Source organism: Stegostoma tigrinum, chromosome 27 (assembly GCF_030684315.1).
Source record: "Stegostoma tigrinum isolate sSteTig4 chromosome 27, sSteTig4.hap1, whole genome shotgun sequence".
Lineage (NCBI taxonomy): Eukaryota > Metazoa > Chordata > Chondrichthyes > Orectolobiformes > Stegostomatidae > Stegostoma > Stegostoma tigrinum.
Window position 1 is genome coordinate 17,852,668 of NC_081380.1, and position 20,086 is coordinate 17,872,753.

Here is a 20,086-nt window from a genome sequence, read left to right on the forward strand (position 1 = left end):
CCCTTCCCCTCCCCATTTCTGAAGAAGGGTCCTGACCTAAAACGTCAAGCTTTCCTGCTCCTCTGATGCTGCTTGGCCTGCTGTGTTCATCCAGCTTCACACCAAAACCAGCCCAGCTAGTCCACGCTTCCCTAACCATTCCTCCCACCTCAAAAACCACTCCCATCTCCTACCCACTAACCTCATCCCGCCCCCTTGACCTGTCCATCCTCCCTGGACTGACCTATCCCCTCCCGAACTTCCCACCTACATTCATCTTCACTGGCTCTAACCCCGCGTCTTTGACCTGTCTGTCTCCGCTCACCCTATCTTCTCCTTTATCCATCTTCTATCCGCCTTCCCCTCTCTCCCTATTTATTTCAGAATCCCCTTCCCCTCCCCCATTTCTGAAGAAGGATTCCCAACCCGAAACGTCAAGCTTTTGTGCTCCTAAGATGCTGCTTGGCCTGCTGTGTTCATCCAGCTTCACACCGTGTTATTAGACAGTATATATTTTGACAGATTTTCAGAATTTAATGAAACATCAACCAGAACTTTATTTACAAAGAAGCTTGATCATGGATTCCCTACAGTGTAGAAGTAGGCTATTCGCCCATTGACTCTACACTGACGCTCCAATGAGCATCCCACCCAGACCCACTGCCCTACCCTATCCCCGTAACCCTGCCGTTGTACCTCATAATTGACTGTGAAAATATAGAATATAAATAAAATCAAACATTGAATGTTGAGTATATGAAATCATTTAGGTTTATTTTAATAAGTTTTCAGAAAATCCAATCACTTCCAAAGTGCAGGAAAACATGAATGCAAGATGAGAGAATCATTGTACAGAGATAGTAGGAACTGCCGATGCTGCAGAATCTGAGATAACACAGTGGGAAGCTGGATGAACACAACAGGTCAAGGTCTGAAGGGTCTCAACTCAAAACATCAAACTTTCCTGCCCCTCTGATGCTGCTTGGTCTGCTGTGTTCATCTAGCTTCACACCATGTTCAGAATCATCGTACACTACTTTTGCATTAAAAAACTTTACTTTTTTTGTTTCTGAATAACATGTGCAATATGAATATTTATTAAATATACATACAAATTTAGAAATATTTAGTTATGGTTCAACCTGCAGAGGTTTTATGTTCTGAATTATTCTGCACACCACTGATCTCTAAATCCTTCATATGATCACTGAGGGATCCTGTATCTAAATCAGAGTCTTTAACAGGTTCAATAATTCTGCTTCCACCACAACGTTTCTGTGTGATTGGATCAATGATATTTCCAACTTTGAACACAATTTCTGCCAGTTCGTGTTTAACGTGCTTGGTCCTTCGTTCAGGCAAAGCCTTTAGAAGCACGATATCACCCACAGTGCACTGTTCTTTTGGATCATGAGCAAAATAAGTCTTCCTTTTATTGTAAAACTGTAGAAGAATGAACATTAAAAATGCAATTAAAACACACAGTACCCAATTGTTACTTTTAAAGAGTTTATCATAGAATCCCGACAATGTGGAAGGCAGCCATTTGGCCCATCGTGTCCACACCAACCCTCCCTATCTCTATCACCCTTCTTTTCCCAAGACTAATCCAACCAGTCTGCATGTCCCTGGACATTTATGGACAGTTTAACATGGCTGATTCACCTAACCCAGAGGTCAGAGCACTAGGAGGAAACCCATGCAGACACAGGCAGAATATGCAAACTCCCCACAGACTGTTGCTCAAGGGTGGAATTGAACCCAGAGTCCCTGGCGCTGTGAGGCAGCAGTGCTAACTATTGACCCACCATGCTGCCCTGAAGTTTAAAGTGTTCAGAACTCTAGATCTATCTGCCGGCTGGTGTGTTTATTAGCAAAGGTGCTGGACATGTTTTTTTAAATTTCACAGGTTTTGGATGCCACTGGGCAGGGCTGACATTTACTGGTCTATCTCAGGGTTTCTTCTTGAAGGGCCACTGATGAACCAGTTGGATTTTTATGGCTGTCTGAGAGCTTGAAGTTCATGTTGTTACTGATATCAACTTTATTTTATTGCTATTGAATGATCCAAGATTTTCCAAATGTGAATTAGTGGACTGGAAACTTATAGCCTTTTATTCTGTAAAATTACAGATAGTCAGTAAAATCTTGATATCTACAAGATTGAGCTTCGCTTCAAACATGAACATAGACAGTGACTGTAAACACATATTCTTAGAAGCATGGCATTCCAACCAGAACTCCATCAACAAACACATTGATTTGGAGCCAATCTACCATCCCCTGAGAAAAAGAACGGGAAATGACATCACCAATGCAGGAAATGACATCACCAACCCAAGGAAACCTAACCAGATAAATAGAAAGCGGGACAGAACACAAGCGCTTCGTTGGAGGCTCACTGATGACGTTACCTAGAATGGTGACGAAACATCTGAAAACGAACCTTCCAGCTCAGCGAGCAAACTCACATCCAGAACACATACATAAAATTGAATTGAGACAATGCAAAACAATATTTCTCTAAGAAATATTTCTACAAATAAAAGTAAAATAAAATCTGTTTAGGAAAGTCAAAGTAATGACTGGATACTAAGTAAAGTCAAATATTTAGTGATGTGAAGACTGTGTAAAATATTTAAGTAATTTAAAATTCTGTTACACCTTGGTAAGTACTGCCTTGGGTATTTAACATAATTCTCAATTTTTTAACCAAACAATAAGTGAAAAAGTTCAGATTACAAACCAATAAATCTTGATATACAGATTTTAGAAGTACTAACTATTGGTAATAATTAATTGGGAAAAATATTGCCTAAATCATGGCATAATATTGTTAATAAAACCAAGTTCAAGATTATGAATCAACAAAAGAAAGGTTCAATATGAATAAATTTTCCTTGGCTTTGTCTAATTTGCAAAACATTTTATACATCTCAAAACAATTCATTTTACCTTTAACAGATATGGATTCAGCACAAGTCTAGTTATTCTGACTTTGGCAGTCTTCTGCATTTTTGTGCCAATCACTTTTCCTATAATCCATTTGGCATGGACAGAGGCGGTTCTTGCTGACATTTTTGTACACTGCCTGCATTAAAGTGAGTGAGATTTTGTAATATCACACAAAATAGCTCAAAAATATTTACTGACACAACTTTTATTTACATAGTTTTTTTCACATTTCAAAAAACAGCAGATACGTTCTTCCAATATTTATTTCCTTGATGCCTTATCTCACTGCCTTTTGTATGACCTTGCTCTCTGTAATTAGTTGTCAGTTTCCATATATTAAAACCCAACATTATACTTATAAGGAACTCTGTGGCAGAGAAGGTTGTGGTCGCATTGCTGCTGCTTCTAACTACTCCTGCTAGGAGATTTGCTGTTTTTGTTTGTCATACTCAAGGCCGATGTCTTTTGCGCCATCACAGCTTAGCTGTGTCCACTCTGTGACATCTGTCATCCACACCTAGACTGATCCCACTTGGGGTTCTTTCAGCATTCGTAATTTCAAGTATTCTTTATTTGTCTTATTCAATTTATGGAAGTTTTAACTATTGTCTTAGTTATCACATATCTATTTCCCTCTCAGTTTTCAAGGTAGACAGGAAAATGAACAGCAGTTTATGATTCTTTCCTTGTTACTAGGCTTGAGTATTTTTGTGTTATGAATACATCTTTCATATTTACAAAATTATTTCTGGATCACATCAGCCATCTTCTGTTAAGTTTATTTATTTACGACAAAAGTTATCTACTTATTCCAGTGTCACATTATTCATCCACTTCCATTTTCACTCCAATTTCTTGTAATGTGTTCCTTCTAACTACAATTGTTTGAGATTTTTTGGTGTGTACTAAATCTATATTCTAAACTTATAGATTTTACATGAAGTATCATATTTTATGATTCTGCAAGTAGTGCCTTGTTGTCAGTGCACTGCAATTTTATGTTCTTGCCTCCAACTTGTACTATTTGAAGCACGTTTAACTTATTAAATGTTTGTTCTCTGTGCAGAATTAATAATTTCAGCAACAGAACACCTCTCGCAATACTTCTTTCTACTTTACATATATCTTATTGTCCCTCTACAAGATGATGTTCACTATTTTGGCCATTTATAGCCTTTGGATAAGTCTCACATCTTCATTGTCCAAGTCACACTTCAACAACACATCCATTAACCTTTGGGAATAAATACATTCATTTTTTTCTCATAGTCATGAAACATATTTAAGCAAGATTGGAGTGAGGTTGAGAAAAGATGCATTTTATCAAATCATTTTGTCTCACACTCAGTAAAACATTCACAACAAAACCAATGTAAAGGGAAACAACATTATATAACATTGTGAGAAGTATGCTAATTGGCTGACAAGTGGTTTCATTGATATACACACTGTCATAGAGAAAGCACCAATTAGAGGGTGATTGACTGTTAATGGTTAAGCTTATGTATATTTAAACTTGGCACAACGACTCGGAGGAATGAACTAGAGAATAGTTGATGTCTAAAGTTGAAATAATGTATGTCTGTCTGCCAAAAATAGAGACCAGATGTAGTTACCTGTACATGCATGTGCTACGTTGCGACCCCAAATGACAATCTTAAATTAGTTGTAAACATATTTCTTACCAAACTTAGGCTTAGTTAGGAAATTTATCCAATCTCATATTTTATGCTGGACAATCTTTGAATTTTGCAAGTACAGGCTGATTGTATGGTCAGTTTCTCGCATGTTGGAACCAGCTGAAGGAGTGATAATGGGAACTGCAGATGCTGGAGAATCCGAGATAATAAAATGTGAGGCTGGATGAACACAGCAGGCCAAGCAGCGTCTCAGGAGCACAAAAGCTGACGTTTCGGGCCTAGACCCTTCATCAGAGAGGGGGATGGGGGTGAGGGTTCTGGAATATATAGGGAGAGAGGGCAAGGCGGACCGAAGATGGAGAGAAAAGAAGATAGGTGGAGAGGAGAGTATAGGTGGGGAGGTAGGGAGGGGATAGGTCAGTCCAGGGAAGACAGACAGGTCAAGGAGGTGGGATGAGGTTAGTAGGTAGGAGATGGAGGTGCGGCTTGGGGTGGGAGGAAGGGATGGGTGAGAGGAAGAACAGGTTAGGGAGGCAGAGACGGGTTGGACTGGTTTTGGGATGCAGTGGGTGGAGCTGGGCTGGTTGTGTGGTGCAGTGGGGGGAGGGGACGAACTGGGCTGGTTTTGGGATGCGGTGGGGGAAGGGGAGATTTTGAAGCTGGTGAAGTCCACACTGATACCATTGGGCTGCAGGGTTCCCAAGCGGAATATGAGTTGCTGTTCCTGCAACTTCGGGTGGCATCATTGTGGCACTACAGGAGGCCCATGATGGACATGTCCTCAAAAGAATGGGAGGGGGAGTGGAAATGGTTTGCGACTGGGAGGTGCAGTTGTTTATTGCGAACCGAGTGGAGGTGTTCTGCAAAGCGGTCCCCAAGCCTCCGCTTGGTTTCCCCAACGTAGAGGAAGCCACGCCGGGTACAGTGGATGCAGTATACCACATTGGCAGATGTGCAGGTGAACCTCTGCTTAATGTGGAAAGTCATCTTGGGGCCTGGGATGGGGTGAGGGAGGAGGTGTGGGGGCAAGTGTAGCATTTCCTGCGGTTGCAGGGGAAGGTGCCGGGTGTGGTGGGGTTGGAGGGCAGTGTGGAGCGAACAAGGGAGTCATGGAGAGAGTGGTGTCTCCGGAAAGCAGACATGGGTGGGGATGGAAAAATGTCTTGGGTGGTGGGGTCAGATTATAGATGGCGGAAGTGTCGGAGGATGATGCGTTGTATCCGGAGGTTGGTCGGGTGGTGTGTGAGAACGAGGGGGATCCTCTTTGGGCAGTTGTGGCGGGGGCGGGGTGTGAGGAATGTGTTGCGGGAAATGCGGGAGACGCGGTCAAGGGCGTTCTCGACCACTGTGGGGGGAAAGTTGCAGTCCTTGAAGAACTTGGACATCTGGGATGTGCGGGAGTGGAATGCCTCATCGTGGGAGCAGATGCGGCGGAGGCGGAGGAATTGGGAATAGGGGATGGAATTTTTGCAGGAGGGTGGGTGGGAGGAGGTGGGCTTGAAATGGACATCAGTTACAAGCTGGTTGCCTGAGATGGAGACTGAGAGATCCAGGAAGGTGCGGGATGTGCTGGAGATGGCCCAGGTGAACTGAAGGTTGGGGTGGAAGGTGTTGAAGTGGATGAACTGTTCAAGCTCCTCTGGGGAGCAAGAGGCGGCGCCGATACAGTCATCAATGTAACGGAGGAAGAAGTGGAGTTTGGGACCTGTGTTACAATCCGACCCCACCACCCAAGACATTTTTCCATCCCCACCCATGTCTGCTTTCCGGAGAGACCACTCTCTCCGTGACTTCCTTGTTCGCTCCACACTACCCTCCAACCCCATCACACCCGGCACCTTCCCCTGCAAACGCAGGAAATGCTACACTTGCCCCCACACCTCCCCCCTCACCCCTATCCCAGGCCCCAAGATGACTTTCCACATTAAGCAGAGGTTCACCTGCACATCTGCCAATGCGGTATACTGCATCCACTGTACCCGGCGTGGCTTCCTCTACATTGGGGAAACCAAGCAAAGGCTTGGGGACCGCTTTGCAGAACACCTCCGCTCGGTTCGCAATAAACAACTGCACCTCCCAGTCGCAAACCATTTCCACTCCCCCTCCCATTCTTTAGAGGACATGTCCATCATGGGCCTCCTGCAGTGCCACAATGATGCCACCCAAAGGTTGCAGGAACAGCAACTCATATTCCGCTTGGGAACCCTGCAGCCCAATGGTATCAATGTGGACTTCACCAGCTTTAAAATCTCCCCTTCCCCCACCGCATCCCAAAACCAGCCCAGTTCATCCCCGCCCCCCACTGCACCACACAACCAGCCCAGTTCTTCCCCTCCACCCACTGCATCCTAAAATCAGTCCAACCCGTCTCTGCCTCCCTAACCTGTTCTTCCTCTCACCCATCCCTTACTCCCACCCCAAGCCGCACCTCCATCTCCTACCAACTAACCTCATCCCTCCTCCTTGACCTGTCCGTCTTCCCTGGACTGACCTATCCCCTTCCCACCTATACTCTCCTCTCCACCTATCTTCTTTTCTCTCCATCTTCGGTCCGCCTTCTCCTCTCTCCCTATTTATTCCAGAACCCTCACCCCATCCCCCTCTCTGATGAAGGGTCTAGGCCTGAAACGTCAGCTTTTGTGCTCCTGAGATGCTGCTGGGCCTGCTGTGTTCATCGAGCCTCACATTTTATTAACCAGCTGAAGGATTCGGGTTGATAAGATCTGCCTATTTTCGGGACATATGGTCCACACTAATCTCTCCTTCAAACACATTAGTATTTCTTTCTATCATGATTTCAGAAGTACTTGGAAGCAAGGCTTCGAAATAAATGCATTATATAATAATGTTATATAATAAGGCTTATCCCTTTCAACACCACCAACATTGGTTACATCTTCCTTATTCAGTGAAATTCTCATTTTCGTCTATAAAAGAATTCAGAAGATTTTGAGAACTTCGGACATTGCTACACTCGGATAACATGAGAAGAGAATAAGAGAATTTGACCAAATAATGCACGGCAATAATTATTAGCTTGGGGTCTTAAAGCAAAATATAAGAAATAAGTAAGACTTTTGTGTAATGTTTTCCTCTTATCGATGTTGTTTACTACCTCCTAATCACGTAGAAGAAGCACCTTGATGTGCCATGAACATACCTGATCGGGTCCACTCCTCCCGGATAGAGAATTTCGAAGAGACGGACACTTCCGCTGGCAGCAGCGCATGCGCGGTACCTCTGCCTGAGGTGTGCACATGCGCGCAATGTCCTCGCCTATGTTCTATGTTGCGGGTTATCTCGGCATTTGGAGCTAAAATGGGTTCGCAAGTCGGCCTTATGATCTGAACACGAAGATTGTACATGTAGATCTAAATTCAATTCCACCCCAGTCCCCTTGATTTTACCTTTCTTTTCAAAAGTGCGGGTTATGGTTGTCTTTTGAGTGGTAACGTTCTTGCTTGAGTCAGAAGGTTCTGGATTGTGTGAAATGCTACAGTGTCGGAGGTGCTTTTTTGATGAAATGTTAAATCTGCTGCAAAAACAGAAATTGCTGGAAAAAGTCAGCAGGTTTTATGTTAAAGTTGCACGATAATAATCCAGTAGCATTATTCTAAGGGCAGGGGAATTATCCTTAGTGTGCTGACCGACATTCACTGCATTCTCTATCAACATTAGAAAACAGATTGTCTAACCATTCATAGTGCTGTAATAAAGCTAAAACAAAAACAAATTGCTGGAGACACGCAGGTCTGGCCGCATCTGTGAGAAGAAAGTTAACGTTTCGAGTCCAATGACTTCACCAGAACCGATTCATTTTGCTGTTTCTGGGTGTTTGCTGTGTGTAAATTCGCTTTTGTTTTTACATTAGAACATCGTCTTTCAGTTCAAACATATTATCGGGTAAAGCGCTGGGGGACGTCTTTTTGTTCTTCCCCCGGACTGTCACAGAAAACACATCGCGAATCTGTGCGGTATCTTAGCGAAGGCTGAAAATACGTTCCATACATATTCAGCGAGAAGGTATTAATCACGTCAACGGTGTGAAAAGTGACTACTGCATCCTACAAGTGAATAAAAACAGAAGGAGTGAAGTTGTCTTGCTGGAGAAAAGAGGAAGGCAGTATTGCTACGGGATTAAAGGAAGGGAGTTGTAGGAGGAATGAGGAAGAAGGGGTGATGTGGAAACCAAGACCTAGAGAAACTCAACAAGTCTGGCAATACCTGTGGAGAGAAAGCAGAGTCAAATGAGTAACCCCGTCATGGAAACGTTAGTTCTGTTTTCTCTCCTAAGATGCTGCTCGACTTGCTGAGTTTCTCCTGCAGTTTCTGTTTGAGATTTCCAGCATCCCCAATTCTTTTATAGAGATAGTTGGAACTGCTGATGCTGGAGTCTGAGATAACAAGGTGTAGAGCTGGAGGAACACAGCAGGCCAGGGAGCAGCATCCTTCGGGTCCCGACCCGAAACGTCAGCTTACCTAGATAACAAAGTGTGGAGCTGGATGAACACAGCAGGCCAAACAGCATCTTAGGAGCACAAAAGCCGACGTTTCGGGCCTAATCGCTTCATCAGAAAAAAGTCAGCTTTCCTGTTCCTGCAGCTCCGCACTGGGTTATCCTAAATTTTTCAGGTGTCGCCTGGGCTGCTGGCCGGTCCTCCCACCGGGAGGGTGCGCTCCATTGCAGTTGGCCGCTGTCGCTCCGTGGAGCCGCGGTGCTGGGCAGGCGCAGGGCCGGACGGAATGAACCGATTCTGGATGTCGCTCGTAGAGCTGAGTCCGTGACATTGTTCAGTGCCGGTGGCCGAGAGTGGCCGCTGTTGGACAGTCCGGGCTGACCGTCAGCTTCACACGGCAGTGCCTGTAACTGCAGGCCCGGGGCTCGGTCTTTGTCGGTGAGTATCGGCAGTGAGCACTGGCTGAATCCTGAATGGAGCCAAGCCTAAAGAAAATGAACTTATTCAAATGAGATGATAATTTACTGGGGAATGTTGCGGTAACATTTTCAATTATGGTTGGACAGAACAGGGTAACTATTGTTTAGGCCTTCAGAATTGTTTGATCCTGATATAGTATGTGCTGGATTGTGAAATCTGAATCATATTTGTATTTTGTGAGGTCGGTATTTGTGGATATCTCTCCACTCGAGATAAACAATAACCAGAATGGCCAGTGATGCGAATTGAGAAATAACCTTAGTAATTTTAGCCATCTGGAACTGCCTTTGAACTTGTCACACTTTTTATGGTTTCTTACAACTTACTGCGGAGCCTAAGTCTCACTGCACCAAACACACACACAATAAATGATGCACAGATTGAAATAAATCTTCCTTTTTCTTCCATTTTATTCTCAAATCAGTTTAAAGTAGCAAGCGCCTCTCAAAACACCTACATGTGCTTTGAGAGGCCACTGTTGTGGGGGGAAAGAACTCACAAGTCTGTAAGAAAAAGTGTCAAACATTTCATAACTGCCAGAGGAAAGACGTTGAGGATACAGGCGAACAGAATGAGCCAGGCAATTGTCACTGTAAATTATAATAGCAGAAGTAGGCCATTGGGTCCATCAATTCCCAACCTCATTCAGTGAAATCATGGTTGATCTGATAATTCTAAATCATCATATCATATTTGTTCGTGAGAGAAGCTTTTGATTGCATATCTACAACATCACTAAGATTGACTATTTTTAACATTTATTCTGCCTCAGCTCATCTGTAAATCCCATTTCATGCCTTTGCTTTAGATTTGATTTAATCTAATGCGCGGCTGCCCATTCTCCATGTTCTTCCCATGTTATAGGTAATCCAAAATTCTGATGGCCATCTCCTTATTTGCATCAAGTCCTGGTCACCAATGATCACTGTGATCACTGATATAGATTGACCTAATGCCTTGATGATAAAACTCATGCTTGATTTTAAACCTAACACCTCCAACTGTTTTGCCTCTCCCTATCTCTGTGATTTGTTTTGCCTCCACAAAATTTTGAGATAACTGCCCGCTCCTGATTCTGGCCCCTTAATCAGTCCTGATTTTAACTGTTCTAATGTTCATGCTGTGTGATTAGCTGCCAGTTCTCTCAACATTAGAAGCCCTGTATTCTCCTGCCTTCCAATGTAAAACATCTTCTGCATTCTCTGCCCACTGTCTCTTTGTTAAGATAATTCCTAAAAAGCTTGCTAAGACCTTATCTGGCTTGCTAGATACAGTTTTGGTTCCCTTATCCAAAAAAAATATACTTCTTTGATCATATTTTGACATGTTGAATATTGCCATTTGAGATTTAGTGTCAGAGTTTTCTTTACAGTATAGAATGCACCTGTGAAGTGCCGACATAAGTTTTATTTAAAGTACTATATAGGTTATTAATTTATCCATCCAGAAATTCTTTAAAACCTGTCTGCCAGTTAAGCAAAGATGAGGAGCACACCATTCAGTCAATCAAAAACCTGCTCCATTGTTCAATTAGATCATGACCTCAGTATTCATGTCCCTTGATGTCTTTAGAATCCAGAAACCTATTGATTTTTCTGTCACGAACGTTCTAATGATTAAACATCCACAACACTCTGGGCTAGAGAATTGCAAAGAATCACTACCCTCTATGTTAAGAAATTTTTACAACTCTTAATCTTAAATGGCCAACCTCTTGAGATTATGACCAGAGATAATGGGAACTGCAGATGCTGGAGAATCCAGGATAATAAAGTGTGGAGCTGGATAAACACAGCAGGCCAAGCAGCATCTCAGGAGCACAAAAGCTGACATTTCAGGCCTAGATCCTTCATCAGAAAAGGGGGATGAGGCAAGGATTCTGAAATAAATAGGGAGAGAGGGGGAGGCGGACTTAAGATGGATAGAGGAGAAGATAGGTGGTGGGGAGGTAAGGAGGGGATAGGTCAGTCTGGGGAGAATGGACTGGTTAAGGGGGTGGGATGAGGTTAGTAGGTAGGAAATGGAGGTGCAGCTTGAGGTGGGAGGAGGGGATAGGTGAGAGGAAGAACAGGTTAGGCAGGCGGGGATGAGCTGGGCTGGGTTTGGGATGCAGTGGGGGAGGGGAGATTTTGAAGCTGGTGAAATCCACATTGATACCGTTGGGCTGCAGGGTTCCATGTCCATCCTAGGCCTCCTGCAGTGCCATAATGATGCCACCCATAGGTTGCAGGAACAGCAATTCATATTCCGCTTGGGAACCCTGCAGCCCAATGGTATCAATGTGGATTTCACCAGCTTCAAAATATCCCCTCCCCCCACTGCATCCCAAAACCAGCCCAGCTCATCCCCGTCTGCCTAACCTGTTCTTCCTCTCACTTATCCCCTCCTCCCACCTCAAGCTGTGCCTCCATTTCCTAACCTCATCCTGCTCCCTTGACCTGTCTGTTCTCCCCAGACTGACCTATCCCCTCCTTACCACCCATACTCTCCTCTCCACCTATCTTCTCCTCTATCCATCTTCAGTCCGCCTCCCCCTCTTTCCCTATTTATTTCAGAGTCCTCTTCCCAAACCCCTTTTCTGATGAAGGGTCTAGGCCCAAATTGTCAGCTTTTGTGCTCCTAAGATGCTGCTTGGTCTGCTGTGTTCATTCAGCCCCACACTTTGTTATCTTGAGATTATGACCCCTGGTTTTAGACTCACCATTCAAGAGAATCGTTTATCTACATGTATCCTGTCAGAGCTTATAGAAATTCTATACATTTTGGTGAGATCACACACCTTTTTTTTAAAACCCTGGGGGATGCAGGATTAGTCTCCTTAGTCACTCATTGGAAAATTCTTCCATCTAGGCATTAATCTGAGAAGTAAATCCCGCTTCAAATAAGCGAGCCAAAACTGTACCCAGTAATCCAGACAAGGTCTTAGCAAGCTTTATACAGCTGCAGTAAGACATTTTTATTCCAGTAATCAAGTCTACTTGTGATGTAGCCATATATAATCTGCCTTCTTAATGGCTTGCTGAACCTGCACGGTAGCATTTAGTAACTCATGAACAAGGATACCCAGCAATTTTCCCTCTAAGCTGTGTGGCTGCACATGCTGATTGCAGCATTGATTTCCAATTCTAGAAGCCACTGTAGTGCTTGGAACTCAGAGGCCCGTGCGGCAAGGAAGAAAATTAGAGGAAATACTGATACCCAGGTACAAACTTCCCAACCTCTCTCCATTTGAGAAATACATTCACATTATTTTCCACCTGTTATGTCCTAGCCTATTCAGTTGCAATTACAGTTCTTTCTTCCCTATTTCCAGGCTCTTTGCAAACTCTACCCAAAAGTCCCTTTCTTATCTTAATCGTTTTTGAGTGGACTTTTTCCTGATACCTGTTCTAAATTTACCATTTAACACCCTGAACTCATGTCTCCTCATTAAAGTTTCTAATTAATTTGAAGTAATATTTTAAATTTAACTTTTCTGCTTCATTAAATAGCTTACATACTTCGATAAGATCAATTCTCAGCATCTGCGATACTAGTTTCTCCAGTCGTTCACTAAATATTCAGATCATTTTGTGTTGATTAAAAAAACGATAAACATTCCATGGAAGTCTTACACCAGCTTCTGACTTACAAATACTTTTACTTTCTTACATGGATAAGCTCATACATATTGTTGTTTTTCACAGCAAGATGTATATTCCGACAATCCTTCAAATACTGTGTTCTGACTTGACTGGGAATAGTGTGCCAATAATCATGCCTGACTGTACCACAATCATCACAAAATGTATAAAAGCTCCAATGATTTGACTTATTATTGTCACATGTATGGAAAAACAGTGAAAAGTAATGTATTGCATGTTGGCCAGATAAATCATACCTCATGTAAGTACATCAGGGTACTAGACCAGAATGCAGAAATCAGTGTTACAGCTACAGAGAAGGTGCAGAGAAAGGTCTACTCTAATATGAGAGGTCCATTTGTAGGTCTGGTAACAGTGGGGAACAAGTTGTTCATAAATCTGTTGGTACATGTTTTCAAGGTTTTGTTTCTTCTGCCCGATGGAAGAGGGTAGAGGAGAGTATAATGCGGGTAAGAGGGGTCTTTGATTATGTTAGCTGTTTTCCCAAGGCAGGGGGAAATGGAGATGGAGTCAGTGGAAGGAAGGCAAGTTTTCTTGATGGACTGGGCTACATTCACAATTCTGTGTATTTTTTTGCAGTCTCGGGTAGAATAGTTGCTACACCATGCTGTGAAGCATTCAGACAGGATGCTTTCTATGGTGCATCTATAAAAATTATTAGGAGTCATTGTGGACATGTTGAATTTCCTTAGCCTTCTGAAGAACTAGGTCGTGTTGGTGTGCTTTCTTGACTGAAGGGTCAACATGGATAGACCGGGATAGATCATTGGTGATATTTACTCCTAGAAACGTGAAGTTCTTGACCACCTGTACCTCAGCACCATTGATATAGACAGGGTCATGTCCTCCTTTCTGCTTCCTGAAGTCAATGACCATATCATTCATTTTGCTGACATTGAGGGAGAGATTGTTGTCTTTACACTATGCCACTAATCTATCTATCTCCTTCCTGTGCTCTGTCTCATCATTGTTTTACAGCTGACCAACTATGGTGGTGTTATCAGAACATTTGTACATCGAATTGTAGCTGAATTTGGCCACACAGACCTGAACGTGTAAGGATTGTAGAAAATGGCTGAGTATGCAGTGTTGCGGGGCACCGGTGTTGAGAATTATTATGGGGGAGGCGTTGTCACCTCTCTTTACAGATTGCGGCCTGCGGGTCAGGAAGTCACGGATCCAGTTGCAGAGAGGGGAGCAGAGTCCTAGGTCTTGGAGTTAGGAGATGAATTTTGTTGGAATTATGGTGTTGAAGGCAGAGCTAAAGTCAATAAATAGGAGTCTGACATAGGTGTCCTTGTTATCTGGATGTTCCAGGGCCAGGCAGATAGTGCCTGTTGTGATGGTACATGAATTATAGCAGATCAAGGCAGTCTGGGAGGTTGGAGTTGATGTGTGCAATTTCTAACCTCTTGAAGCATTTCATAATGATTGATGTCAGAGACACTGGGAGGTAGATGAGACCACCAAAACACAATTTCTCTGACTGATTGCCACTCAAGGTGAAAGCACACCACTCTAGGTTCCTTCAGTGGCAGCATCTCACTTGAATTTGTAAGAATAGGAAGAAGAAAGGATTTCTAATTTAGGCACATAATACACCTTCTAAAATCCCAAACAAAAACTGAAAATGCTGGAGAAACTCAGCATGTCTGGTAGCACCGATGGGGAGAGAAACAATTATATTTCAAGTCCAAAACGACACTTCTTCAGAATATGGACACACAATCATGATTAAGACAGACAAAAAACAAATGATCTAAGATATACTGTATGGGTGGGAAAGAATCTCACAAAGTAAACAAATTCCAAAGTTCAAAACTCTAACCACGAGGTGGAAAGTTCTTTTTCTCTTTCAGTCCTTTTGATTTTTGCAGTGGTGAGATGCAGTCGTTGGTATAGTGACAGTATCCCATGATTCATTGGTTGATCAACTGAACTTATATCTTTTCTTGCACAAAGTCTTCCTTAAAATCTTTGACGTTTTCTGTCTTTTTTCGCACATGGAGAGAGAGATGATGTCTGCAGATTTTTGATGTTTCACTCTCTGCTGCTCTTGACATTTTAACAGCTCTTTTAACACTGCAGCAAAACCAAAGAGCTGTCGACGGGCAGAATTACTTACAATTGAAAGATTCTTGCTGCTTTTAAGTCTCAGCTTTTCTTTTTTCAGTTCTAAAAAGCAACATTGTATCGCATAGCCCAACAATATGTAATAGTTGAAAATCAAGTTGCAAAACTTTTAAAAAAAAAGTTATCACAGTCCAATCTCCATTTCTGTTTATAATTCCAAAAAATGGAAAATATATGGTCTCTCATAACTGAAAACATAGTGAATCTATAGTCCTCATACTTTTGCTTAATGTAACCATCTGACTAATCCAATTGATATCAGGCTGGCATTAAACATTAAAACTCATCTAACATTTGTTGCAACATTTGCCTTATGCTGCCTGAATTTCTTTTTATGCAGACGTCAAAATTAAGCTCTGTTGGTGACGTCCTGGATCCTGGCACCAGGAAGCAACCAAGCTGTTAGTCACAGAGGGTTTCCATTTGATCAAGGATTTGCCATTTACTTAGAGGATTGATGATTCATGTCAGTCGCTGTCTTAATGTTGCGTAACTACCTTCCGCACCCTTTTTCCCCACTTGTAGGACATGAGCATTACTGGCAGGGCCAGTGTTTATTCCCTGTGTTTGCCCTTGAGAAGGCAGTGGCATGCTACCTTCTTGAACTGCTGCAATCTCTGTACTGTAGTTAGACCCATAATGCCATTAGGGAGGGAATTCTAGTATTTGACCCCATGACCGTGAAGAACAACAATGTATTTCTAAGTCAGGACGGTGAATGGCTTGACAGATGTTGCAGATGGTATTTTTCTGATATACTTGCTGCCATTCTAGATGGGACTGTTTGTGGGTTTGGAAGGTGCTGTTTAAGTATTTTGGGTGAATTTCTGCATGCATCTTGTAGTTAGTGCACAATGTTATGACTGAACGTTGTGGTGAAGCAGCTGAATGTTTGTGGATGTCGTATCAATCAAGCTTCTTGAGTGTGGTTGGAACTGCACTTATCCAGGCAAGTGGCAAGTCTTCCGTCACACTCCTGACATGTGTCATATGGACATGTTTTGGGTTATTAGGAAGTGAGCTACTCACTGCAATATTTCGAGCCTCTGACTTATAGCCACTATATTTACATGACTAGTCCAGTTCAATTTCAGATCATGCTGTTCATTTGAATAGAAAAATACCATGCACAGCCAAGCATTCATTCCTGTTGAACAATTTGTAATAGTATCCTGAAATAATTGGAATTGCATACAATGAACCTCCTTGGGATGATTGTTCAATACCTCAAACATCCATTGTATATGCCAAAATAAACTTGCAGTGTTGTTTGTACTAAAGCATTCTATGTTTGATGCATTCCACTGATGAGCTAATTGGTGAAACTAGATGACTTCAGGATCATCTGAGAGAACGAGAATTTTCTGGACAGGACCTTAGTGAGGTCATTACACTGAGGATACCAGAAGAGAGAAGGGGGATGTCGATGAGGAAGGAACAGATCAATGAAGTACAAGAGACCCCAGGGGAAGTACCTCTCGTAAACAAGTTGACTCTCTTGGAAACTGTCGAGACAGATGACACTGCCCGTCCGAGATGCGGACTGGTCTGCGAGTCAAAAATTGGCGTAGAGACAGAGCTGAGGACTCGGACATCATGCAGAGCCGTGGTAATGGGGACTCCATAGGAAGAGGGACTTAAAGGGGTTTCTGCAGCAACAGGCGGGATTTGAGGATGGTGTGTTGCCTTCCTGGTGCCAGGATCCAGGACGTCACCGACAGAGTGCAGGGAATCCTCAAGGGTGAAGGTGAAGAGCCAGAGGTGGTGGTGCATGTCGGCACAAATGACATCGGGAAGAAGAGGAGGGGCATTCTACAGCGGGACTTCAGAGAACTTGGAAATAGGCTGAAAAGCAGGACTTCCAGGATGGTTATCTCTGGTTTGCTTCCAGTTCCTCAGGCTGGAGAGGGCAGGAACAGGCAGGTAGTGGACCTGAACGTGTGGCTGAGGAACTGATGCAGGAAGTAAGGATTTAAATTTTTGGATCACTGGGTTATGTTTTGGGGTAAGGATAAATTGTACAAGAGGGACAGGTTGCACCTTAATAGGTGAGGGGGCCAGGATTTTGGCAGGCAGGTTTGCCAGTGCAACATGGGTGTGTTTAAACTAAGTAATGGGGGGGAGGGGAAAACTGGAAATTTAAGAATGAAGTTAAAGGGAAAGTGAGAATAAGAGAGGTTAAGAAAGACAACAGAATCAACGGAGCAGAAAACTCAAGAAGGGATCGTACAGTACAGCCAAGTGAAATAGGGATTGAAAGGAATGGTGAGGGGAATAACAAATTAAAAGTATTACATATGAATGCATGAAGCCTAAGAAATAAGGTGGATGAGCTTGAGGCTCAGTTGGAAATTGGCAAGTACGATGTTGTGGGGATGACTGAGATGTGGCTTCAAGTGGCCAGGGCCTGGGAAATGAATATTCAAGGCTAAACGTGCTATTGAAAGGACAAACTGATGGGCAGAGGGGGTGGGGTGGCCCTGTTGGTGAGGAATGATATTCAGTCCCTTGCAAGGGGTTACATAGAATCAGGAGATTTTGAGTCAGTATGGATAGAGCTGAGAAATTCTAAGGGTAGAAAGACCCTAATGGGAGTTATCTACAGGCCCCCAAACAGTAGTCAGGATGTAGGGTGTTGAAATTGGCCTGTCGCAAAGGTATTACTTCAGTTGTTATGGGAGATTTCAACATGCAGCTACACTGGGGGCATCAGGTTGGTACTCGACCCCAAGAAAGGGAGTTTGTGGAGTGCCTTCAAGATGGATTCTTAGAACAGCTGGTACTGGAGCCTACCAGGGAGGAGGCAATTCTGGATCTGGTATTGTGTGACAAACCGGATTTGATCAGGGACCTCGAAGTAAAGGAGCTATTAGGAGGTAGTGACCACGATATGATAAGTTTTAATCTTCAATTTGAGAGGGAAAAGGGAGAATCGGAAGTGTCAGTATTGCAGTTGAACAAAGTGAACTGTGGAGCTATGAGAGAGGAGCTGGCCAAAGTTCAATGGTTCAGTACCCTAGCAGGGGTGGCAGTGGAACAAAAATGGCAGGTATAAGCAGAAGGTGCAGGATCAGTTCATTCCAAAGAGGAAGAAAGATCCTAAGGGGAGGCAGGGGCGGCCGTGGCTGACGAGGAAAGTTAAGGACTGTATAAAGATAAAGGAGAAGTATAACATAGCAAAGATGAGTGGGAAGCTGGAGGACTGGGAAGCTTTTAAAGAGCAACAGAAGATAACCAAAAAGGCAATACGCAGAGAAAAAATGAGGTACAAAGGAAAACTGGCCAAAAATATAAAGGAGGATAGTAATAGCTTTTTTAGGTATGTGAAAAGAAAAAAAATGGTTGTCTAAAATTGGGCCCTTGAAGACAGAAACGGGTGAATTTATTATGGGGAACAAGGAAATGGCAGAAGAGTTGAATAGGTACTTTGGATCTGTCTTCACTAGGGAAGACACAAGCAATCTCCCAGATGTTATAGTGGCTGAAGGACCTCGGGTAATGGATGAACTGAAGGGAATTTATATGAGGCAGGAAATGGTGTTGGATAGACTGTTAGGTCTGAAGGATGATAAATCCCAGAACCTGATGGTCTGCATCCCAGGGTATTTAAGGAGGTGGCTCTGGAAATCGTGGACGCATTGGTAATCATTCTCCAATGTTCTGTAGATTAAGGATCAGTTCCTGCGGATTGGAGGGTGGCTAATATTGTCCCACTTTTCAAGAAAGGAGGGAGAGAGAAAACAGGGAGTTATAGACCGGTTAGCCTGACGCCAGTAGTGGGAAAAATGCTGGAGTCAATTATAAAAGATGAAATTACGAATCATTTGGATAGCAGTAACAGGATAGGTCAGAGTCAGCATGGATTTACGAAGGGGAAATCGTGCTTGACTAATCTTCTGGAATTTTTTGAGGATGTAACTATGAAGATGAACAAGGGAAAACCAGTGGATGTAGTGTACCTGGACTGAAATTTCAGAAAGCCTTTGATAAAGTCCCACAGAGGAGATTAGTGAGCAAAATTAGGGCACATGGTAATGGAGGCAAAATACTGAGTTGGATTGAAAATTGGCTGGCTGACAGGAAGCAAAGAGTAGTGATAAACGGGTCCCTTTCGGAATGGCAAGCGGTGACCAGTGGGGTACTACAAGGTTCACTGCTGGGATCGCAGCTGTTTACAATATACATTAATGATATAGATGAAGGCATTGAAAGTAATATCAGCAAATTTGCTGATGACACAAAGCTGGGTGGCAGGGTGAAATGTGAGGAGGATGTTATGAGAATACAGGGTGACATGGACAGGCCAGGTGAGTGGACGGATGCATGGCAGATGCAGTTTAATGTGGATAAGTGTGTGGTTATCCACTTTGGTGGCAAGAACAGGAAGGCAGATTACTATCTAAATTGAGTCACGTTAGGTAAAGGACAAGTATGAAGAGATCTAGGTGTTCTTGTACATCAGTCAATGACAGGAAGCATACAGGTACAGCAGGCAGTGAAGAAAGCTAATGGCATGCTGGCCTTCATAACAAGAGGAATTGAATATAGGAGCAAAGAGGTCCTTCTGCAGCTGTGCAGGGCCCTGGTGAGACTGCATTTGGAGTTTTTTGTGTGCAGTTTTGGTCTCCAAATTTGAGGAAGGACATTCTTGCTATTGAGGGAGTGAAGCGTAGGTTCACAAGGTCAATTCCCGGAATGGTGGGACTGTCATATGTTGAAAGATTGGAGCGACTGAGCTTGTGTACACTTGAGTTTAGAAGAATGAGAGGGGATCTGATTGAGATGTATAAGATTATTA

General features: G+C 43.2%; 2 protein-coding genes across 2 annotated transcripts in view; one reads left to right on the forward strand and one right to left on the reverse strand.

Moving 5' to 3' along the window:
• Window positions 1-727: 727 nt before the first annotated feature.
• On the reverse strand, window positions 728-8,721 carry mrps17 (mitochondrial ribosomal protein S17). The gene is made up of 3 exons (XM_048557362.2): window positions 7,735-8,721; window positions 2,935-3,070; window positions 728-1,422 (listed from the first exon to the last, which is right to left on the reverse strand). Exons 2-3 carry the CDS (start codon window positions 3,055-3,057, stop codon window positions 1,117-1,119), a joined length of 429 nt encoding a protein of 142 aa, XP_048413319.1. The 5' UTR covers window positions 3,058-3,070; window positions 7,735-8,721; the 3' UTR covers window positions 728-1,116.
• Window positions 8,722-9,270: 549 nt separating this feature from the next.
• Window positions 9,271-20,086, forward strand: part of nf2b (NF2, moesin-ezrin-radixin like (MERLIN) tumor suppressor b) — a 65,249-nt gene continuing 54,433 nt past the window's right edge. Inside the window, exon 1 of the mRNA XM_059655456.1 lies at window positions 9,271-9,469. The gene's annotated coding sequence lies outside the window, so the exon portion shown is untranslated. The remainder of the gene's footprint in view (window positions 9,470-20,086) is intronic.

What these genes read in the sequence shown, in the direction of transcription:
- mrps17 (XM_048557362.2), bottom strand. Translation starts at nt 3,057, where the DNA reads ATGTCAGCAAGAACCGCCTCTGTCCATGCCAAATGGATTATAGGAAAA. An exon ending in TGAATCCATATCTGTTAAAG is followed by an intron (nt 1,423 to 2,934) that starts GTAAAATGAATT and finishes ATTCTTCTACAG; the next exon opens with TTTTACAATAAAAGGAAGAC.